Source organism: Cebidichthys violaceus, unplaced genomic scaffold (genome assembly GCF_023349555.1).
Source record: "Cebidichthys violaceus isolate CVI_PGR_0920_01 unplaced genomic scaffold, fCebVio1.0.p SCAF_4, whole genome shotgun sequence".
NCBI lineage: Eukaryota > Metazoa > Chordata > Actinopteri > Perciformes > Stichaeidae > Cebidichthys > Cebidichthys violaceus.
This window is the reverse complement of record NW_027176594.1, coordinates 1,741,868-1,763,226: the sequence shown is the minus strand read 5'-3', so window position 1 is coordinate 1,763,226 and position 21,359 is coordinate 1,741,868. Positions and strand designations below refer to the sequence as shown.

General features: G+C 42.2%; 2 protein-coding genes across 2 annotated transcripts; one reads left to right on the top strand and one right to left on the bottom strand.

Annotated features, from left to right (window-relative positions):
- Positions 1-3,408: 3,408 nt before the first annotated feature.
- Positions 3,409-10,086, top strand: LOC137885142 (ubinuclein-1-like). The gene is made up of 14 exons (XM_068727294.1): positions 3,409-3,642; positions 4,223-4,327; positions 4,537-4,638; positions 4,911-5,045; positions 5,200-5,297; positions 5,411-6,002; positions 6,112-6,182; positions 6,935-7,064; positions 7,159-7,283; positions 7,885-8,004; positions 8,222-8,365; positions 8,481-8,531; positions 8,722-9,335; positions 9,801-10,086. The coding sequence occupies exons 1-13, from the start codon at positions 3,409-3,411 to the stop codon at positions 9,323-9,325; spliced, it is 2,511 nt and encodes an 836-aa protein (XP_068583395.1). The 3' UTR covers positions 9,326-9,335; positions 9,801-10,086.
- Positions 10,087-11,006: 920 nt separating this feature from the next.
- Positions 11,007-17,532, bottom strand: LOC137885458 (intercellular adhesion molecule 1-like). The gene is made up of 7 exons (XM_068727748.1): positions 17,392-17,532; positions 15,844-16,021; positions 15,237-15,312; positions 13,024-13,162; positions 12,602-12,937; positions 11,773-12,003; positions 11,007-11,577 (listed from the first exon to the last, which is right to left on the bottom strand). Exons 1-7 carry the CDS (start codon positions 17,444-17,446, stop codon positions 11,507-11,509), a joined length of 1,086 nt encoding a protein of 361 aa, XP_068583849.1. The 5' UTR covers positions 17,447-17,532; the 3' UTR covers positions 11,007-11,506.
- Positions 17,533-21,359: the final 3,827 nt, after the last annotated feature.

The following is a 21,359-nucleotide window of genomic DNA, read 5'->3' as shown; positions in this document are numbered from 1 at the left end:
AATCCATATAAACCATCATGTTTTATGAACAAATCATTTAATTTTGTCAGTTAGAATTCCCAAAGTGACTTAAAGATGTAGCTGCTGAAGGAGCTTTATGTGACGGTTTATCATGTTGTTGTAGTTTGCGTTGTTAGCCCCGTTAGCACCGTTAGCTGCGAGCCTCCGTTGCCATGTTGAGAGCCTTGAGAGGCAATCGAAATGCTCCCAATGTTGGATGTTGCAGTAAAAGTGTAACCTTTCACTTTGAAAGAGTAAAAGTATGGTAGCAGAAAATACTTCAATGTGTTAAGAAGTTACTTTCTGGTGATTATTATAAAACATAATTATTTTACAAAAGCCACAGTACAAAAAAAAAATCTACCCTCGTGCACACGTGACTGGAGGTGTGACTCACTCCTTCGCCCTCTGGCCCGTCAAGCTCTGCCTCCGCTTCCAAGAGCTGCACGCTGTGGCCAGTCGACAACAAAAGCACGCGCTTCTCGGGGGCGCCTCGGCACGAGGAACGAGTTAATTAATATTGGCTCTTGTTTGGTCTAGTTAATGAACGAGTGAATTATGCACCTCTGGGACACACCGCCTCCCCAATCGGTTTAAATTATCCCCCGCGCCCCCTCTCCCGACGTTGTCCTCCAATTTCCCCACTCTGATCCTGCACTGATGGGGTCCCTGTCACCGACCAGACCACGACACACACACACACACACACACACACACACACACACACACACACACGGAGACCGAGGCTACCCCTGCCGTCTCCATCTGTCTGTCTTTGTCCTGCTCGGGTGTGTTTTACTTCTTTGTCTCCAGCACATTTATTGACGCCTTCTCTTTTCTTTTTTTTCAACGCTTCTGTTCGACCTCGCATCGTCAGCTCAGGGTGGCAAATAACTTCCATCCCATTAACTCGTTTGAGAGGGGAGGCTAGTCAAACAAAGCTTGTCCGCAATCTGATCCTGATCCAAACATATACACGCTCTCTCTCACACACGCACGCACGCGCACACACACACAGTCTTGTGGGTCAGAGAGGAAAAAAAAAAAAAAAAAGATCCATATTATTTGCATTAAAAGCCTCGCACCGTGAAATTCATTTATAATTACAAAGCGGGGTGCAGTGTGTGTGTGTGTGTGTGTGTGTGTGTGTGTGTGTGTGTGTGTGTGTGTGTGTGTGTGTGTGTGTGTGTGTGTGTGTGTGTGTGTGTGTTATGCAGATCAGGGACATGTGAGGATGTGTGTGCGCGTGTGTGTGTTTGTGTGTGTGGAGTGATTGGCTCGGATTGGTTATTTTGTGATATGCTAACACGGAATGTATGGTGACAGATTGCAATTATCCCGTTATTGTAATTGTCAAAGTCAATTCACTGCAGGCTGCATGACACAAAAAAAAAAACCCGACATGGGATTCACACACGATTTAGATTTGGCTTGTTTGACCCTTTTATTTTCAATCTAGTTCTAAAACAGTCTTTGCTGTAACGAACTGCTGTCTGGCCTTCACCCGCGCGAGGGTTGTTTATTTATTAAATGTGTGCAAAGTGTGGATTTTATCTGTTATAAAGTAAACGTTGTTTGAGGATCTGGTGAAAGTCTATTTTTTTAGATTCTGCGAAACAGTTCTAAAAACTATAGGGCCAATAGTGATTTCATTCACTGCTGACTGAGTTTAAGTGTCATCCTTATTTTAACACGTAAGCTACAGTTTCCTGCAAATAATAGTTCTGTTTCACTAAAAGGACACGTGGGGCTCTACCGAGTGTCCTGCGTGTGAGATGATCCACGTTAAACTGCCCCTGAAGTATCTCAGCGGTCTCATTATTTTGGTTCCTCAGCTCTTCCTCGTGGATCTCCAGCGCCCCCGTGTGGTGAACAAGGCGCAAAGCAGCTAATGTGCCTCCTTTAAATCCAGACTGAAGACTTGTCTGTTTGCTGCTGCCTTTGATTGAACCACATTCAAGGATATTAATCAATTTCCTGCATTTCTGCATTTTACTACTGTATTTTATCTCTTACACTGCTTCTTAGTGTTTTAATGACTGTTTTTAATGTTTCAGTGAATGTTCTTAATTGTTTTCAAATCTCCTTTTCTTTTGCTTTGTGTTTTGATGCTTTTAATGGTTTTATGTGAAGCACTTTGAATTGCCTTGTTGTTGAAATGTGTTAATAAAAATAAACTTGCCTTGCCTTAAGGGACATGGTCCACTATTATTTGCAAGCTAATTTGCAAGTAATCAAACTACCTTAAAGCAGCTGACATAAAGTAACCCTTTGTGGCTTTTATGGACCCTGAGGGTTTGCACGATGGGTAATCTACATTCAAAGCTCTAAAACCCTTCAAAATAAAAGTCTGTGTTCTGACGTATCCAGGTGGATGGAGGATGGTTTCCATCTCCTCAGCATGCTGTAGCTTTATCTTTGTGCTGATGTTGATGATGTATGCATTGCATTTGTTCAATACATCAATGGCTTAACAGTCCCTTTATTTATTGAAAAAGATGTAAAAAAAAATAATGAAATAAAAAAGTGGCTGCTTTTAAAGTTTTGGACTAAGAGTGTAGTCTACCTAGAAAACATATCAAATGTTTATTTTTCATATCTGCACTTCGTATTAGAATGACGCTGCACAGACCGGATTCTGTTCAGGAGGGTTTATCTTTGTAGCAACATATTATGAAGCTACTGCCGGTTAGCTTAGCTTCGCTAAAGGACTGGAAACAGCTAGCTAGCTTATTGGCTCTGCTCATATGTAAAAAACAAAAACACCTGCCGGCTCAATGAAACAATTGAAACGCGAATCGTGTAAAGAAACGACATTTCACCACTTTTAGTGGGTTGTTTATGTGCCAGGGTATTCTTAGCTCTAAGCGGTTGCCAGACAACCAGCGAAGACTTTAGGAAGCTAAGGCCAAGAGAAAGTCTGCCACATAGCAGCGTGTTGTCTGGTTCTTTTAGTTTTAACAAAACAAGATTCAAATTGTTTGTGAGTTTTAGAGGTGCAGGTAGGCGGGTTTGGTTACGGGTCACATGCTAGCTGTTTCACATTTCCTGTGTTTGTGCTAAAATTAGCTGCTGAGTCAATAAGTGTCGAAGATTCAGCGTCAGTTAAGTTGAAAACGTTTCTTTGAGTCATTTTAGTTTCATTATCAAATGGAAAGGAGGAAGAAAAGTAACCAAAACATTTAAATGTGTTTTATTAATGTAAATAAGAGCCATAAATATATATAACATATCAGAGCTAGGCCTGTATAACTGACATATCAAGTTTTCAACGGTGTCCAGAGTAGATGTGACGCAGCTGAGCACGTGCTCAACGTCGTGACTCGAGCACACCTGCATCCATTTCTACTTAATTAGGCCCTTGGCGCCTCGTTCAAACACACACCGGGGAGCCTGTGGTCAGCCGCGATGGCTGAGTCTCGGAGGGTTCAGTTGACTACGTTGTCCTGTGATTATGGACCTTCGTCCCCTGACGGACCGGCCTCGGACCAGAAACGTCCGTCAGGTGACCTGCAGCAGGAGAAAGACGACGGTTCGGGTGGAGCCGCCGACACCGGCACGGTCCGGCTGGAGCTCACGTTATTTGACGCCGATGAGAGGAGCTTTCCGGAGTTCAGCTACTGTCAGCTCGTTGACAACAAGGTGGGATTTTTATCCGAACTTAAAAAACGGAGTTAACTGATGGTTTGAACGGCCTGGACAAGTAAGGGGTCATGACTGGACTTTTATTAATAATCTTTTTTATTCATTTTTATTTTCAATAAATTACTAACAATTGCTGCTTACAGTTGTATAAGACACCCCTTGCTGTTTTCTATTTTTATTTTTGTGCATGTCAGATCAATATGATGATTGATAATAATGCAAATACCTTCTGATACGTTTTAAGACGCTTATGATTGGCATTTGTCATTGTTTGACTGTTTTGAAATGCCATATGCTGTTATCATCCTTTTTTTTTTTTTTAAAAATGTATCCTTTTGCAATTCATACTTATTGTATTAGAACATGTAATATTACTTTTAGTGTGTGTGTGTGTGTGTGTGTGTGTGTGTGTGTGTGTGTGTGTGTGTGTGTGTGTGTGTGTGCGCTCACCTTTGTTCATCCTGTGACTCTGACAGTCTGTCCATGCTTTCTGCTGCACACAGTCAGTGTATGCTAAGCTAAATGTGCGACTTTAGGACACAGAACTGGTTTTTATTATTTTTGTAATGTTTCTTAGATCAACCACACAAAAGAAAAAGTCCCAGTCAGCAGATTTGAAGAGGAAGAAAAGATGGACAACGATGAGGTCGCTGCTTTTTCAAGGAAGTTGGAAAAAAAATATGTGAGTACCTTTTTTTTTTTTTTTTTTTTTTTTTTTTTTTTTCTTTATTTTTGCAAACCTGCATTGTTGGACTGGGGTCCTTTTTGAAACTGTAACGTTAGTTTGAATTGGACTGCTGACTATCTGTCTGAGTAAACTCAAACTAAACTCAAATCAGAATGGTGTAATTTACAAATGGCACAACAGTATTTTGCATCCTCTCTTTGCAGGGTGGTAAACCTCAGAAGAAGAAGAAGGACCGCATTCAGGACTTGATTGACATCGGATTCGGTTATGATGACGAGGATTCTTTCATTGACAACTCTGAGGCTGTGAGTTGCACATTTGAGACCCCATAGTATAGTTTTTATATCTGCATCTTTGAAGACAGTTTTGATATATCTAGGCCTTTTTGTTTTTACTATAATTATTAGGATTTTTGGCTCAGAAATGTGTTTGCTCTGTTCATGTTTGTTCCCAATTTGGACGTTTAGAGGTCCATCAATCTGTCTCACCCTCTTCTGTGGCTTCATTTTAATATCTTTCTAATTGACTCAATCTATTTGAATTAAATTAAACCGTTACTTTTGTCTGGTCTCTGTAGTACGACGAATTTGTGCCGGCCTCCATCACAACCAAATTGGGTGGATTCTATGTAAATACGGGCGTGCTGCACTTCCGCCAGGCTTCTGAGACTGAGGACCTCGCAACCGAAGAGGAAACGCTCGAGCCCACAAAAGTAAGAAGTGCATCATGGGAATAAAACATGGAGAGCATTGAAATGGATGTTTTGTTGTTCTCTGGGAACAGATTTCAGTTTTCAATGCTGTTTCATAAGAGACTGTTTTGCCAAAACTGTTCTTTGTACTGAAGTTTCAAACATGAATTTTTAGAAAAGTAGCATCAATGGAGGACGGGATAAGCCAAAGAAGAAGAAGAAGCGCTGCAGAGAAGGTGGAGCGATCATAACAAATGTGGATCCCAACTCCAGGTGAGGCTGACCAAAGGTGTTTCAACTCTTCTACAGAGCCAGTTTGACTTTTGACGCTCAAACATTTCAATTTACTCAATTCTCTCATAAGCGTAACGTGTCTTATCTTGCAGCACTCTGTCTGAAATCGGATCGGACGACGAGATGAGGAAGAAAAAGAAGAAAAGGGCTGCCAGCACATTGAGCGTCACCAGCATGTTGAAGAAGTTTCAAAGAGAGAAGGAGAAGGAGCGTCAGAAGACGCAGAAGGCAAATCAGAAGAGTGCTGCCATCATGGCCGCCGTCACCATCCCTCTGTGTCCGGCAGACGCAGGCGGGGGCGGAGGGTCGGGGTTGACTGACCCGCTCCTCAGTTTAATCGGCTCAACCGATGACCACGCCCTTATCCAAGCGGCCAACGCGGTGGATTTCGATATCGATTTAGACTCTTTATTAGACGTCACCGAACAGACTTCGTCGCCTAAGATGGCGCCGCGACCTGCGACCGAGACGCAGCTTCTCGGGTCCAAAGCGGACGATCCGACCCGGCCTGATGCCGCCCCTCAAGTCCAACCTCCAAACCCGGAGGCCAACTTGCAGCTGAAGCCTCAATCGGAGCAAACCCAGCTCTCGTCACGAAGCAGCTCTACCTCGCCTCATCAGTGCGTCCCGCTGCCAGAGGGACTTCCCCCGCGACTGGAGGACAGCATACGAAGACTCATGGCGGTAAGATGTGTTCTGTTACTTGTATGCTGAAGACAAGCATTCTCTTGTGTTTGACAGATCGGTTGTAGTTGGACAAGTGCATGATGGATGACGGGCACTCATTTTTCAGGTTGCCAAGACGTCGGAGGGAGAGTCGAAGCTCAAGTTCTTCACTCCGGAAATCAACTCGGTCCTGCTAGAGTGAGTTACGGAACAACAACAACAGACGAAGCAAATGCTCAAAGATCAGTTTTGTCCAGAATCCAGTTGTGAATGTCAAAACACTGCTGCTGCTCAGACTGATCTAGGTTCAGAGGTCAAGATTTCTGCTAATTGTGTGCATCGCCTACCTTTTTTTATATTTTTAGCCACGCTAGCAATGTGGCTCACATTGGTATTAACTCAGAGTCGCTCACATTGGTATTAACTCAGAGTCGCTCACATTGGTATTAACTCAGAGTCGCTCACATTGGTATTAACTCAGAGTCGCTCGCATTCCTGTAGGCTCTTCAATACAGACTCCAAAATCAACAATGCATATTTTTCCTCTTAGCGCTGTTCATTAATCTAGATTGTTTTGGTTTGAGTCGTAGAGATGTCCGCCTTCTCTCTCCAAAATAATGGGATTAGATGGCACTCTAGCTCAAAGAAATACATTTGAAAAACTCAACAGCAATATCTCTGTCTAGAAATAGTGACCCGGTTACTCAAGATGATCCACAGACCTTGATGTGAGCAGTTTCGTGTAGGACCTATTTTCTGTCTACCGAACTACACCCGCCCACTGCATCACCACGCAGAAGGAGGCGTACATCTCCTCGTGGACGAGAGGCTCACAAATCAGACCCTCTAGGTTATACCCAGGCTGTGGATCATGTACATACTCTTCGCTTTAGCTGTCCATCGTAATATCGAACACGGTTTCAGCTCTCTCTCCCCGTTTCTTGATCCAGTATCGAGGTGCAGTGTCGGGAGCAGGGCGTCCAGCTGCGCTCCAAGGTGTTCACGCACCTGTCCTCCTTCCTGCCCTGCAGCAGAGACACGCTCCTCAAACGCGTAAAGAAACTGTTCCTCGCACACACGGTGAGCTTGTTGAATGTTTTGTCACGGGCCGCACGGGTTGTTCAAGGTTTCTGTCCGCGCGTGACTTCGCTTCTTGAATATTGACGCCGACAAGGAGGAGCCCCCCGACGTGGACGACCCCATGCAGAAACTGAAGGAGGCCATCGGCAGAGCTATGCCCCCGCAGATAGCGTGTTTCAACGGGAACTGCCAAGTGTATGAGCAGGTCAAGGCTTTAAAGTAAGTTCATCAGCATGCATCTTGTGTAATTGGTATGGAAAAATATCATAGATAATGAGTACAATATAAACAATGTAGGGAGTTGTTTTCCAGAAGTCTATTCTTTCATACTGATTGACGTTAAAGGTGTAGAAATGAATTGAGGTGTCCAAAAACACGTGATGGAATAACTGCTATAAAACTATGCATAACCGGACCAACAGAGGATCCACAACAGGTGGCTGTAAATGCATTCAGTTTGATCTATTATTAACTACATGTGAAATCTACTGATCTTGCTTCAATCAAAGCTGTTACACCTTCTTAATGCATTTTTTATTTTATAGATCTTCTTGGAATCATTGGTGATGTTTGAAATGTCAAAAGCCTATTTGTTTCCCTATGAACATTTCTGTGCAGCTAATATCCAAAAATTGCTGTATCCATAATTTGATGTCTCTTTTCAAATAGGGTTTGGGACATATCTATCTATCTATCTATCTATCTATCTATCTATCTATCTATCTATCTATCTATCTATATCTCTCTCTCTATATATCTCTCTCTCTCTCTATCTCTTTTATTTATCTATCGTCTTGGATTCTCCTTATGTCCATGTCAGGGCAGCAGAGGAGGAGAAAGAAGGGAAGGTGAATGTTGGCCCAGAAGACAATGTGGAGGAGAAAGGTGGGCGAAGAGGAGGAGGTCCTAAGAAGTCGTTCAAATGGAACGAAGAGATCAGGTCAGACATGATAAAGATCCTTTGACATGTTAAAGGGATACTTCACCCACAAAACGACCGTTTGTATATCAATTACTCGTTGCATGTTACCTGGAATTGATGAAGAAATAGTTGTTCCACGAGTTTTAAACATTTGTCGTGTTTAAGTGACCTGCTTAAGTGCACATTATGCCGCGTTTTACATTCTGCCTATTTGATCACATCTTCTCTCTTCCAGGGGGAGCTTGTGTGAGGTGTTAAGGGTGAGAATGGAGAGGTATAAAAAGGAAGGGAAAGGGAGTCAGGAGATGGAGCACCACCTGAAGACCATGTTGGACAATGAGGTCCAACCGCTCTGGCCAAAGGGGTGGATGCAATCCAGGTATGTGACACTGGTGCGAGTTCACACCGTCACTTGTAAAACCCAGAGTTTTTCATACTCTTCTGTACCTGATTGTACATGCGGACACGTCCTTACTCAACATTTGTTTCTTCAGGGTGCTGATAAGGGAGAGCAGGAAAATGTTGAGCCTCTTCACGCCATTACTGTGAGTACAATGAGGGGTGTGAGCGGCGCATTATGTTTCGTTGTTATAGCTACGAATGCTGGATGAGACCAGCCTGTCTAGAAGCAGTTAAAAGCTCCTGAAGATGTCATGAGAAGTCAAATTGTTAGTTGTTTTTTTGGGATGTCCAAAAAAACAAATCCACTTGATGTCTCACGTCTGTGTTTTTTAGAGTAAAGAGGGCGCGGCCTGAGAAGAAGCAGCCGTCTATCGGTGGCCCTCGCGCCACGTCAGACGGCTGCAGCGTTCTCCAGGGGCCTCCGCCACTGAAAGGACTCCCCCAAGACGCAGACGACGTCATTATCGTGAGCTCAAATGTCGTCAACTCGGCGTCGCTCGGCACTGAGAAGAAGGAAGCCGCTGCCTTGAAGAGGGTTGAGGGTAAAACGGGCGAGGTGGCAGCAGATGCTGGTTCCTCCGCACCTGCCAAGGCGGACAAACCTCCGGTCAACGCCGCATCTGCTCAAACTCGGTCACTTCTGGATCTCCTCGCCGATCAAGCGCTGGCTCGGGAGCAACCTTTCTCCGTTTCCCAGGAGCTCATTGCAGCAGCTGTTGCGAAATACAAACGTTCAGTTCAGCACTGGAGCTTTGGGGTGGGCACCAAAAGTCCTCCTTTTCTTTCTCCTCCTCCTCCTCCTCAGTCCAGCCCAGTCGGCTTCCCACTGACTGGGGTGTGTCATGTTGTTTTGCCCCATTTGCTGCAGGTTGCCAGGCACATGGATGCTAGCCATGTGCAGGTCATCTCTGATGACGATGACATTGCTATCCAATGATTTACACCCGGTAAGTTGTATTCATTTATATTTTGTTGTTGAAACTTTGGGTGATCTTACAGTTATTCATTTTGAATTTGGCAGAGTGTTTTAGAAGGTTTAGTGTTGCACCTCTGTAAAGATGGTGAAATGAATCGATTCCAAGCGAAACAGCAGATGTCCTGACTTTATTAAGTCCATGCAGATCAAGCAAAAGCCTATATTTCCCTGCTTACATTAGATGTGGTTAAAAGCTCAAGAAAAAGCCAGTTAGTAAATCTTTAATTTACATTTTTTTTTGTCTAAATTTTGTAATAAAAGCATGAATCTAACGGCTAAATTACCATCAATAGTCTTTTTTTGTTTTTTAAGATGACGCAACAAGCCAAGCAGATTAAAGGATGCATGTTTTTACTTTGGTCCCAAAGATTTTGTTTTGTTGTCTTGAACATAGAAAATCATCAGTCTTGTATGCATTTTTCTTTTGTTTCTGGAGCGGTTTCCTTGGATGGACTGGACACGTGGAACAAACACAGGAGTTACGATACCAAAAACCGGCTGTGGAAATGAGCTAATATTAATTTGTCAAGTTGCGGTTCTCCGCCAAAGATGTGCCGTCATGTCGCTGTGTTTGGATTAGTATGTCATCTGAGAAAAGAGTTCATTCTTGTGGTTTTGACCGATGAAGGGAGAAGTGGCACTTATACCAACGAACTGACGACTCACTCGTTATGTTTCTGATCAGAGTGAGAAACATCTGAAGAATCAGCTGTGACAACGAGCCTTTCGCTGATTTGTATTTGTGAATGATATACTTTGAATAAATAAATATTAAAAGCTTACATGTTGTGTAGCCTTTTTCTTTAGTTTTCAGTGTTGATGCAGAACACCATTGGATTCTTTTTAAATATATATTTGTGTGTGTATAGTGAAAGGGGCCTGACTATGCGTGTACGTTTCGATTGAAAATGTGTTGACATTTCAACGACTGACCTGCAGTTGTGTTAATTGACCATATTTAGTTCTTGAATGAGAAAGTCGGTTGAAGTCTAGAACAAGAGTTCATTTAATTACACAGCAGACAAATGACCCATTCTTTGAAAAAGGTGTTATTGGTCGATAAACATAAAAGGTAAAGTCAACACCCCTACTTATGCAGCACCTATTCACATGCTGATAGTGGCTTCAGTTTCTGCTTGTTTATTTACTTTGCTGGTTATTTTAGTTCATTCATGTGCAATATCTATATTTTATGTACAATGAGAATCCAACCATTCAGTCTGTTTACTACTTAGTTTTTTCACTGTTTTACCATATCTTGTTTTTTTTTACTGATGTCTCTTGTTGTAGTAGTACTGTCTCTTTCACTGTAGATGTCCCCGCTGTGGGAGTAAAGGATTAGTAATCTTATCTCAAAAGATTATATTAACTCCGTCATTCAGAATATTTCTCCTACCTTTTTGTCGTTCCATTTTCTCCTCTGCTTTAGAAACTCTTACGTTATCCTCCCTCCTAACAGTTTTTCACCTTAAGAGTTCTCTTAAGGGACAATATGCTTTCTGAATAACCTTTATATTTACCAGGAACTTGTCTCAACTGTAAGAATCATCTTAGGATTCCGTTGGGAGCAACTCTTTGTTTTTAAAAAGCTTCGTGAATACGGCCCCAGATGCTTTGCAATGTTGATGAAATGTAGACACCCCACTTTTGGTGTTTCTTTATACTACAGAAAATGTAACACATATACAGTATGTACACAGGACGGAGACTGAAACAATGTTTGGCAAAGGATGCAAACAGTCCATAAACATCCTCTCAAAAAAAAAACCTGGCAAGGGAGGCAGACCTATAACAACATGGTCGTTGATCATTACATTGTACATGACTTGAGCAGCTTTCAGTCTGGAAGATATGAAAGTGAAGTGTTGTGCAGATTACAAAGAGGCCAGTTTATTAACCTACTGTAAGAAAATGTACCTGGGCAGCAGCTCCTAAAAAGATAACTTCATCTGCTTCTACTGGGACCTGAGATGTTGAAAATTGAAGTTGCAAAATAAGACGCTAATACGAAACGGAGCCTTTTGAACAAATGAAGAGACACAAAACGACGAGTCATCCCTGCAGATGTTTCTTCCGACAGGAGCCGCTCATCCAGAAAGCGTGGAAAGAAGAATCCCAGGTCACGTTGAGTCGTTTGAGGTTTTACAGCCAGTTAATCATCTGAATCAGCAAGACGGCCAACAGGACGTGTTCATTACAGCTGTTTGTAGTTCCTGGAAAGAGGAAGAGACAAATTGATTCAACCAATACAGGAATTCTTACTTATTTTTACTCAAATCCTCTTTTGATCATGCAAGATAACAGAGAAAATCAACATTTCAGAAATTCAGGAAGGAAGACAAGTTTAAACATTTGCAATTAGAACTCCTATGAAGAACAAGGGAACTTTGCTGATAACATAGACATACCACTGCCAGGAAGGACCTCCACCTCCACTGTGAAGTTTTTCTGTCCGAGAAGTCCTTCTGTAAAGGCTGTGTATTTCCCAGCGTCCTTTCTGCTTGAGTGAGTGGGCAGGGCAACCTCCTGTCCATCTCTGAACCATGTGACTAACGGCTGAGGGTTTCCTCTCACCTCACAGCTGAAACTCTCTCCCTCTCTCACCTGCAGCTTTGCAGGACACACGAGCTGTGGATCAACTGAGAGAAAAGATGAGTCAGAACAAGGGAGGGAGGGAAAGACGGTTGATCGAAAAGCAAGATGGATATGTTTCACAGAAGAAATTAGGTGAGAGGACGTGGGATAATAAAAAGATGAAAAGACTTCTTAAAGATGTAAAGAGAAACCGGAGTTGATGTAGTTTTTCCAACTGTTTTTTGTCATGAGGTTTTGTCTCCTACTCCTTTCAACCCTTCTTACCTTTCACAATAAAAGACCTAGGTATACAAAATGTGTAACTATTTACAAGCCAGAAGGAGAAGTCAATCGGAGCATTTTTGCAAAATGTAAACTCAATAAACTAGCTCACAGTAGCTGAAGCTAAACAATGTATCACATACTCTGCCAGACGCTGCTCTGGGTCAATAGGATCTCGGTAATTGGTCATTTGGCTACGCAAATCTATTCAAACCTTTTATTAAATAAGTGTTGCAACTGTCGCAGATTTGCATCGCTGCCAGTATGAATAGTTTTGACGCAAAATATTCGCAGGCGAGTATTTTGCGTTTTTCGTGTCGTTTATTCGTCACACCCCCTGGTGTGTAAGGGCCTTTAGAGGTAAAAATGATACAAACTCACAGTACACAGTGGTGGTGATGTTTAGTGACGTCGCCACTGGAGAGAGCTGTGGTCCATCAGGTCCCAGTTCTAGCTTCGCTTCACACCAGTACTGGACTCCATCGTCCTCTTTGCTGAGGGTGATGTTTAAGGAGAAGACGTCAGTCACTGGTTTCTTCTTTGTGTCGTTGATGTTGGACTGTTGTTGATCCAGTGCTGTCTGTCCTCTGTAGAAGGTAACAGTGAGGTTTTCAACAGGAGCCACGTTCTCTACTGTACACTGCAGAGTGTACTGCTGACCCTCAAACATCGGCCCAGTGTGGTCAACAAAGCTGATGAGCACATTATCTGGAGGCTCTGTGGAGACAAATCAACATATAAAACCAAAAGAGGAAAAAGGATTATTTTTCTAACACGTCAGAAAGAGAAACGTATTAACTCACTGTAGACTGTTAGAGGGAGATGAATGTCACACTGCCCCCCCTGGTCAGATAGTGCGTAGCACGCAGGCCTGATGCTCCAGTCAGTCATCCTGTCAACACGCCAGACCAGAAACCGATCTATCGTGAACTCAGGAGCTGCCTAGAGTTGCAAAAGATCACAAAGCTATTAGGATTCTGTTCCAATAGTGGCTTCAATATAACGTAGGGCGGCCAGCTGGTCTCCTCCAGCGTTCGTAGCTATACCTACGAAAAATAATGGCGTACAAGAGGACCTTCGACTAAAGACACATCTGTGGCTGTAGATCTTGATCACTAATGTGAAGCCACGAAAGAAACTGTCAACTGATCACTATGTAGTGGTTGGTTGCCGTTCCCTTGGCGTTGACCCAATCATGTTGTGAGGCTTGCCTCCAGTGTGTTTTTTTTTCTGAATCCTGGAGGAACCTTGGGAATCCACATGGGCCATATTCAAGGCCTCCATTTTTGAGGTGGCTGCATCAACTGACCCTCATGGAGTCAATCTAAGAACCCACCGGTGGGCACCGGGGTGTAGGAGGCCTTCCAGCTGAAGAAGGGGACTCATGAAGCAGCCAGTGAGGTATCAGGAAACCAGAAGGACTGTGATCATGAAAGCAAAAACCCTGAAATCGGTCCTGACAAGCCATTAGACAATCCAGGAAGAGAAGGTCTTCCCCAGGCTGTTTTCAGCCGGGAAGGAGAATTGCTGACCTTGACTGGGGACATTGTTGAATTTCGAGAAACTGCTGAGCCGGACCGTTATGCCCTGCTGTGGAGGAGGCAAAGTTGAAAGACTTGGCGCCGTAACCTGGAGCTTAGGGAAGCCTTCAAGAACTCAGAAGCAGAGAGATGTTGGGTTGGATGATATTGAGATGCTGAAGGCTCCGGATATTGTTGGGCTCTGGCTTTGTTGACTTGCCTCTTAAATGCTGTGTGGATCTTTTGGACTTGCCAATGGGGGTCAAGCTTCCTGTTTAAATTAAAGCAGACCAAAGGTAGTGCTCATAGACTGTATGTAAGAAGTGGACCTAGTCCTCATGATGCAACCCATTGGTTTGAGAAATACAGTTTTGAAACCTTGAGTTAAGCATTTTTGGCCATCGCATTCTTGGATTACGCCCATCACCATCTTGGTATTTTGCAACCAATGAACGGAAGTGATCATATTTGGGTGGTGGAGGAGCGATGTAGAGATGCTGTATACGGGTCTGGTAGCGACCTGTCAATCACAATAAGCCTGATTCAGCAGGAACAGTGCGGATTCCGTTCTGGTTTTGGATCAATGAACCAGCTCTTTGCTTCTGCAGAACTGCTAGAGGGGTCATAGGAGTTTGTCCGTCCAGGCTACCAATGCTTTATGGAGAAGGCTCACAACCGTGTTCCTCCGGGTGTCTCGGTCTCCTGGGGGCTGTCACAGAAGTATGGGGTGCCGGAGCTGCTATAATGTGCCATCCTGTTCTTGTACAACCAGGCTGAAAGCTGTGTCTCTCTTCTGGACAAGAAGTCCGGCACTTTCTCTGTGGTGTCGGGCTTCGCTAGGGTTGCCACTGATCCTGTTTGTTATTTTCAGGGACAGGACCTAAAGGTGCAGCCGAAGGGTGGAGAGTCTCTATCATGGTGACCTCAGGATAACACAGGATAGCTTTACTGGCTTCATTAGTCGCTTATTGTGCAGTGTGCACTGGGACAGTTTGCACCTGAATCTATCTGACGTGGCTTGGATGAGAGTCGGCACTTCTAGGTCTGAAGCCATGGGGCTCTGCTGGAATAATGGTGGACTGCTCCCGTTAAGGAGCGAGTTGCTGCCCCAAGTGAAGGAGTCTTGTTCACAGGTGAGGGTAGGATGGAGCGCATGTTTGATGAGCGGATAAGATCAGGTGGTCTTCAGTTACTCTTTAGCCCTCTTTTTACCAATGGAGTCCCTGCAGACCCCAGAGGTATATGTTGTGTCTTATCTCACAGGTGCTTAATTCTTAATTCTAGTTTTTTGTTTTTGGTTTAATCAGTTGTTGTTTTTTTGAAATACCAATGTATGGTGTGTTCTGGAGGATCCTAGTTAAAAAAAACAAAAACGTACGGTATTTTATTCTTAGGGACCCCAGTCTGTTGTCCTTGAATGTTAAATATGTCGGTAGGCTGATGGTAAAGCTAACAGAGGTTTCAAGTCATATATTAGAGAGCATTAATTCCCCTACCAGTGAGACTTCCCAACCAAGACCATAAAAGCCAATCGTTGATAGAGAGCAGTTTGCGGTGACTGGATCTCCGAACCTGTGACAGGAGAGTTGACGCAGTTAGTTGACAGATTTACACAGAAACATAAAAGTACGCTTCTCAGTGAGATCAGTGGTAACACAAATAAAAAATGAGTGCAAGCTTTTTTTTAATGTTTGCTTGACTTTTAGTGCCTGCATTTGTGCACAATTGGGCAAAAGTCAAATTCTTTTCATTTTGTCTGCATTGCTTGGCTTTTCTCCGTTTTCTTTTAACACTTGTTTAAATGTGCGTCAGCTTCCAAACAAGCGCAGATAAATGGCGGAGTAGAAGATGGTTGGTGTAAAGGGACTGGGGAAAAAGGTGAACCAGAAACGTATCAATGTAGGGAGTCCAGTGCTCTCAGGGTAACATGTTTAAAACACCCTTGTTTTACAATTTGTCTCATTACTTTGGCGTAAACGGTGTGTGTAAATCTCCTCCACCCCCTGAGACTCTTTTGAAGTGAATGAAAGAAAGACACAGAACCCTTTTAACTTCTGAGCCACCGTACCTCACTGAGATAATCACCAGCTATTCCCGACATACCTGACCACCAGAGTGGAGGGAGACAGCGTCAGAGGGCAGCCGACTTCTCCTGTTGTCTCCGAGTCACTGAGAGAAGGAGAGGGTGGAGACGGGAGGACTGTCGGGAACGGGGAGGGAGGTAAAATTTGCGATGGAAGAGGTGGAGCAGGTGTGAAAATGGAAACAGGGGAGGAGGTAGCTGGGGTCACGGGAGTGGTCAGGGAGAGGAAGAAAGACACAATAAGTCACTTTATGAATAAATATAACTCAAATGCTCCCTCTTTGTTGTGGAGTGGAGGAGTTTCACTACAGTCATGTTTAGAACACTACAGGAAGAGGTTATTTTTCTCAAAGAATACACATTTCATGATCTTTAATCATCTAAACTAAGTAGATTTAAAATACATTGGAGCTGATCTGACTCTAAAAGGTGTGTATATATATACATATATATATATATATATATATATATATATATATATATTTATATACTGTATATATGTTTAAGTATCTGTCGCGTTAAATCCAATCACAGATAAAGAACTCTGCTTCTCTTCATGTTGTCTGTATGAACTCATTTCCCCCGTCTTTACACAATACAGGCAAGGGTCAATTGAATTTTGCCATCTCGTGAAATAATACTCTTTTTTAGCTGATCTATTGTGAACCATTGTTTCGTAGCGCGCTGAATACACCCAGTGTGTTCCTCTGAGGAAGGAAGGACACCCTGCCCAAGTCAAAGAACTCGCTCCTCTTTTCTGTGACCATTGTTCCACTGAACCCTGAGGTTGTTCTGCCGCCTATCAGATGACCTCACTCACAGTAGCGCTCTGGCCTGGGTGGGTGTCGGCACACCGGCCGTCAAAATGTATTAGTCATGTTTCCCACATGCCAGTCTGCAAAATGAGTGGCACAAGACAACTGCCGGGTTACGTCTATATCGACAGTCTCATCTCAAGAGCAGATATAAAAGTCAAAAATCTAAGTGAAACTATTTTTTCTGCTCACTTTTCAGTGATGGAAGAAGCACCGGGATCCTTCACTGAGGTATAAGTAACAATACTACAATGTAATAAATCATGTAAAAGCATTGGTAGCAAAAACATATTTTGAGTATTAAAAAAAGAAAGAATAGATGCTTTCAGAGGGTTATTCAAATGTTGGATTTTTACCGTCATTGATACATTAACATTTAACCAGCATTTTTTAAGTTGTACTAATCTTTGAATCTACTTCATGAAGGGTATTTCATCTGTTAATCATTTCATCATTCAATTCATTTTTGTGAAGATGCCAAGTACAAATACATCAAAATAAGTATATTACTTAGCACCATATTGACTGTACTACAGATTAAATGCCCCCTTGGTGATCCTCTATAAATGTTTAAAAACGCCAAAATCACTGTTTCACAACCTGTTGCAAGTGCATCGCTCACAGCAGAATTTACTGTGAGGAAAAAATGACATTACTGTTTCAAACTACCAGTTGGCATCATGCTCTCTGCGCTGACTGTTCCCACATTGAGCGCTTCGTCTCATTGTACCATCTAGCTGTCATTTCACTCACCTGAGCTGATCAGGCAACACAGCAGAAGTGCGATTGGCCTTCCAGATGCACACATCCTTCATCGGGTTCCCTGGCTCAAAATATATCTATATCTATATATGTATATATAATATATATAAATATAGTCACTGTCTGTGTGATGCTGGCAGTAACAGCCAAAGTCTTCTGAGAAAACATGGGGAACTTCAGGTTTTTATGTGAGTGTGGGTGTGTATGCATGTGCTTTTTTTTTTTTTTTTGGCCCCTGTGTTCTGCTTGTGTGTGTCTGAAGCTGATGATCAGCCGATAGCTTTGCTTTGGCCTCTGAAACCCACCGTGGGCGTTCTCTGTTAGTAAATCAAGAGAGGAAGGAAGGGAGGGTCAAGAATAATGTAGTGTAGCGCTGCAGCACAGAGGGCACCAGTGTGTGTGTGTGTGTGTGTGTGTGTGTGTGTGTGTGTGTGTGTGTGTGTGTGTGTGTGTGTGTGTGTGTGTGTGTGAGTGAAGTGACACACAGATGGGCTGCTGTAGGGGCTTTTCAAAAAGCAAAACAGATGATTTCTCACTTCTAACATATTGCTAAAAAAGTCGTTGTCCAGTTTAAACCTTGTATCTATATTTTTCCATTTCATATATCTCCTTAGAGCTGCTATGATCAATATTTTTTATGTTAGCAACGGATAAGACAATTGTGTTTATGTGAAGGACGACTCAGATCCTTTAATTAAAGGGACAATTTGGCGTGAAAATGCGAAAGGCTGCCTCCGTAGTCAGTGTTTGGTTTGTCCGTTCTGGGCTACTGTAGAAACATGGACTAGCAACATGGCCTTATGTGGAAGAGGGCCCTTTAAGTAAAAGTAGAAATACTGTTGATTTTTACACTGTAAAAATACTTTATTACAAGTAAAATATCTGAATTAAGAATATTAGAAGTATTATAATCAAAAAAATAAAAAGAACTGATTATGCAAAATGGCTCCTTTAAACCTGTTTTAATATACTGTGTTATTATATTCTATTATGTCAGAGCAGTATTAATGTGGCAGTTCCTCAATGTAGAACCCATTTTAGATACTTTGTATACTTTTGAGTAGTATAAGTAGACAAGATTGTACCTATAAGGACAGTATGTACTCACTTACAGCATCTTCGAGTTGATTGTTTTGTTTGTCTGGCCTGCAACTTCCCTGTTCTCCTCGTCATAAAAACTCTATAATATGTTTACTGGCAACGTTTCCTGGACGTGTAAACAAGCCTTATAAGGTGATGTCGGGGGTAAATATATGGACTTGTGGTTTTATGAAAAGGCAGTAAATCCTCTCTCCGTCTCAGCTTTGCCCCGTCTGTTACATTTCAACCTTGGTGTGTAGTCAGTCCACGCCCATTTTTCTGTGCTGTCAGAAATCTTTCCGTCAGACTTCAAGGAAGTTTCCGGCAGATGCGCTTCAGTTTCGGTCTGCTCTCTGACTGTCGGGGGCTTTGGTGAGACATTTTGGATAGTTGAGCTCCGAAACACCGACTTCAGGTAGGTGCTCTGCGATTTACAGTATATTTCTGTGATTTACCAATAGAACAAATACAGCGGTGAGAAAGATGTGCTTCTGTAGGATATTGATTCTATCCGCAGGCCTCCACTTATCTTTATATTTTAATTGTTTGCTTTTATTTATTTACTAGAAGTTACTTTATTTCGTTACTTTGCAGATTCAGAATAATAATGTGAAATATAGTAGGCCGTGACATTAAAACGATGCTCAATTGGTACTAAGGGGCCCAAAGTGTGCCAAGAAAATATCCCCCACACCATTACACCACCACCAGCCTGAACCGTTGACACAAGGCAGGGTGGATCCATGCTTTCATGTTGTTTACGCCAAATTCTGACCCAACCGTCTGAATGTCGCAGCTGAAATCGAGACCCATCAGACCAGGCAACGTTTTTCCAATCTTCTATTGTCCAATTTTGGTGAGCCTGTGCAAATTGTAGCCTCAGTTTCCTGTTGTTAGCTGACAGGAGTGGCCCCCGGTGTGGTCTTCTGCTGCTGTAGCCCGTCTGCTTCAAGGTTCCACGTATTGTGCGTTCAGAGATGGTATTCTGCATACCTTGATTGTAACGAGTGGTTATTTGAGTTGCTGTTGCCTTTCTATCATCTCGAACCGCTCTTCCCATTCTCCTCTGACCTCTGACATCGTCCACACAACTGCCGCTCACTGGATATTTTCTCTTTTTCGGACCATTCTCTGTAAACCCTAGAGACGGTTTTGCGTGAAAATCCCAGTAGATCAGCAGTTTTTAAACTGTTTATACTCAGACCAGCCCGTCTGGCACCAACAACAATGCCACATTCAAAGTCACTTAAATCCTCTTTCTTCCCCATTCTAATGCTCGGTTTGAACTTCAGCAAGTCGTCTACACATACATATATACGTACACACATATATATATATATATATATATATATATATATATATATATATATATATATATAGTCTGCCTTTGACTGAGGCTAAACTGACACCAACAACTGCCAGCAAGAAAATGTGCAGTTCATTATTTCTTTGTTCAAACAACATGAAACTGAAAGTAAGAGTTGTGTGCTCACTTGTGGACTAAACCATTGTTTTTCTAAAAAGGGGGGGGGGGGGTGAGACTGAGTTTGAAAGTGGATGTTGAGGATAAACAGTCAAAGTTAAGTTAAAGGTAGAAAATAAAACCTGATGATGAAAAATGCACATAGATTTTAGGATTAATTGCAGATAAGGAGGAAGGTAAACAGTCTGTAAAGCAAGCTTTAAGTTGGTGTCTTCCACAAGCAAATTCAGACACGGTGTTCCCGTGTTCCCGCTCTCTTCTTTGTGCTGGAACCTCAAGAGGAAACACAGCTTACACGGATATAGAAAAGGAGAAGGTGAGTATTAACTAGAAAATGCATTTCCTGCTGAAAATGCGTTGGAATGCTGAAAGCTGAAAGCTGAAATGAATTGCAAAAACATTGCTGAAAATACAGAAATGAGAGACTACCTGTCTGAAAAATGTTGAAGCCCGAAAGCATTTAAACTGCACTGCTGAAAACCCTTCTAGTTGAAACGTCTAACTATGGTGTCAGTAGCTGAAAATGTGAGAAAGAAGAATGCTTTGAAAATTGAAGAAGTTTAACAGGATTTGAAGATTTTCTCCATAGATATCCCATAAAAAAAATTTGCAAAAAGCTTAATTCAAAAAGCTTAAAGATTACAAACATGAAAAAGCATATCACCCTCTCCTGAAAGAGCTGAACATTTTGATATTCTAACGGTTTCTGTGGCTTAAAAAATTTCAGCAGTAGTGATATTTGTAGTAGTAGTAGTAGTAGAAGTTGTAGTTGTAGTAGAAGCATTGTTTGTAGTAGAAGTATTAGTAGCATTAGAATAAGTTCTAGTAGTAGCAGTAGTGATATTTGTAGTAGTAGTAGAAGTTGTAGTTGTAGTAGAGGTATTATTAGTAGTAGAAGTATTAGTAGCATTAGAATAAGTACTAGTAGTAGCAGTAGTGATATTTGTAGTAGTAGTAGTAGAAGTTGTAGTTGTAGTAGAAGTATTAGTAGTAGTAGAAGTATTAGAAGAAGTAGTGGTATCAGTAGTCGTAGTAATAGCTGTAGTAGTGGTCATAAGATTTAATATAACAGTAGTAGTAGTAGAATAAGTAGTAGCAGTAATAGTAATTGCAGTATTTGAAGTAGCAGTAATAGCAGTAGTAGTAGTACTAGTAGCATTTGTACTTATAGCTGTAGTAGTATTAGTACTGGTAGTAGCATGAATACCAGCAGTAGTAGTAGTAGCAGTTGTAGTATAAGTAATAGTAGTAATTTACTAATAACATAACATATGTCTACGAGAAGGACAAGATTAGCTACGTTTCCATCCAAAAATTATGCATGTAGAGTGAAAATTGAGGAGTCAGTCGCAAAAGACAAATATTTTTTTCACAGGAATCTCAAGCTCCTCTTCAC

Excerpts from the sequence above, each read along its gene's own strand:
- LOC137885142 (XM_068727294.1), top strand. The coding sequence starts at position 3,409 with ATGGCTGAGTCTCGGAGGGTTCAGTTGACTACGTTGTCCTGTGATTAT. Across the intron at positions 7,065-7,158 it reads AACTGTTCCTCGCACACACG|GAGGAGCCCCCCGACGTGGA; the intron begins GTGAGCTTGTTG and ends GACGCCGACAAG. Across the intron at positions 8,366-8,480 it reads AAGGGGTGGATGCAATCCAG|GGTGCTGATAAGGGAGAGCA; the intron begins GTATGTGACACT and ends TTGTTTCTTCAG.
- LOC137885458 (XM_068727748.1), bottom strand. The coding sequence starts at position 17,446 with ATGTGTGCATCTGGAAGGCCAATCGCACTTCTGCTGTGTTGCCTGATC. Across the intron at positions 15,313-15,843 it reads CCCTCCACTCTGGTGGTCAG|GTTCGGAGATCCAGTCACCG; the intron begins GTATGTCGGGAA and ends CTCCTGTCACAG. Across the intron at positions 13,163-15,236 it reads TTGGTTGGGAAGTCTCACTG|GCAGCTCCTGAGTTCACGAT; the intron begins GTAGGGGAATTA and ends TTGCAACTCTAG.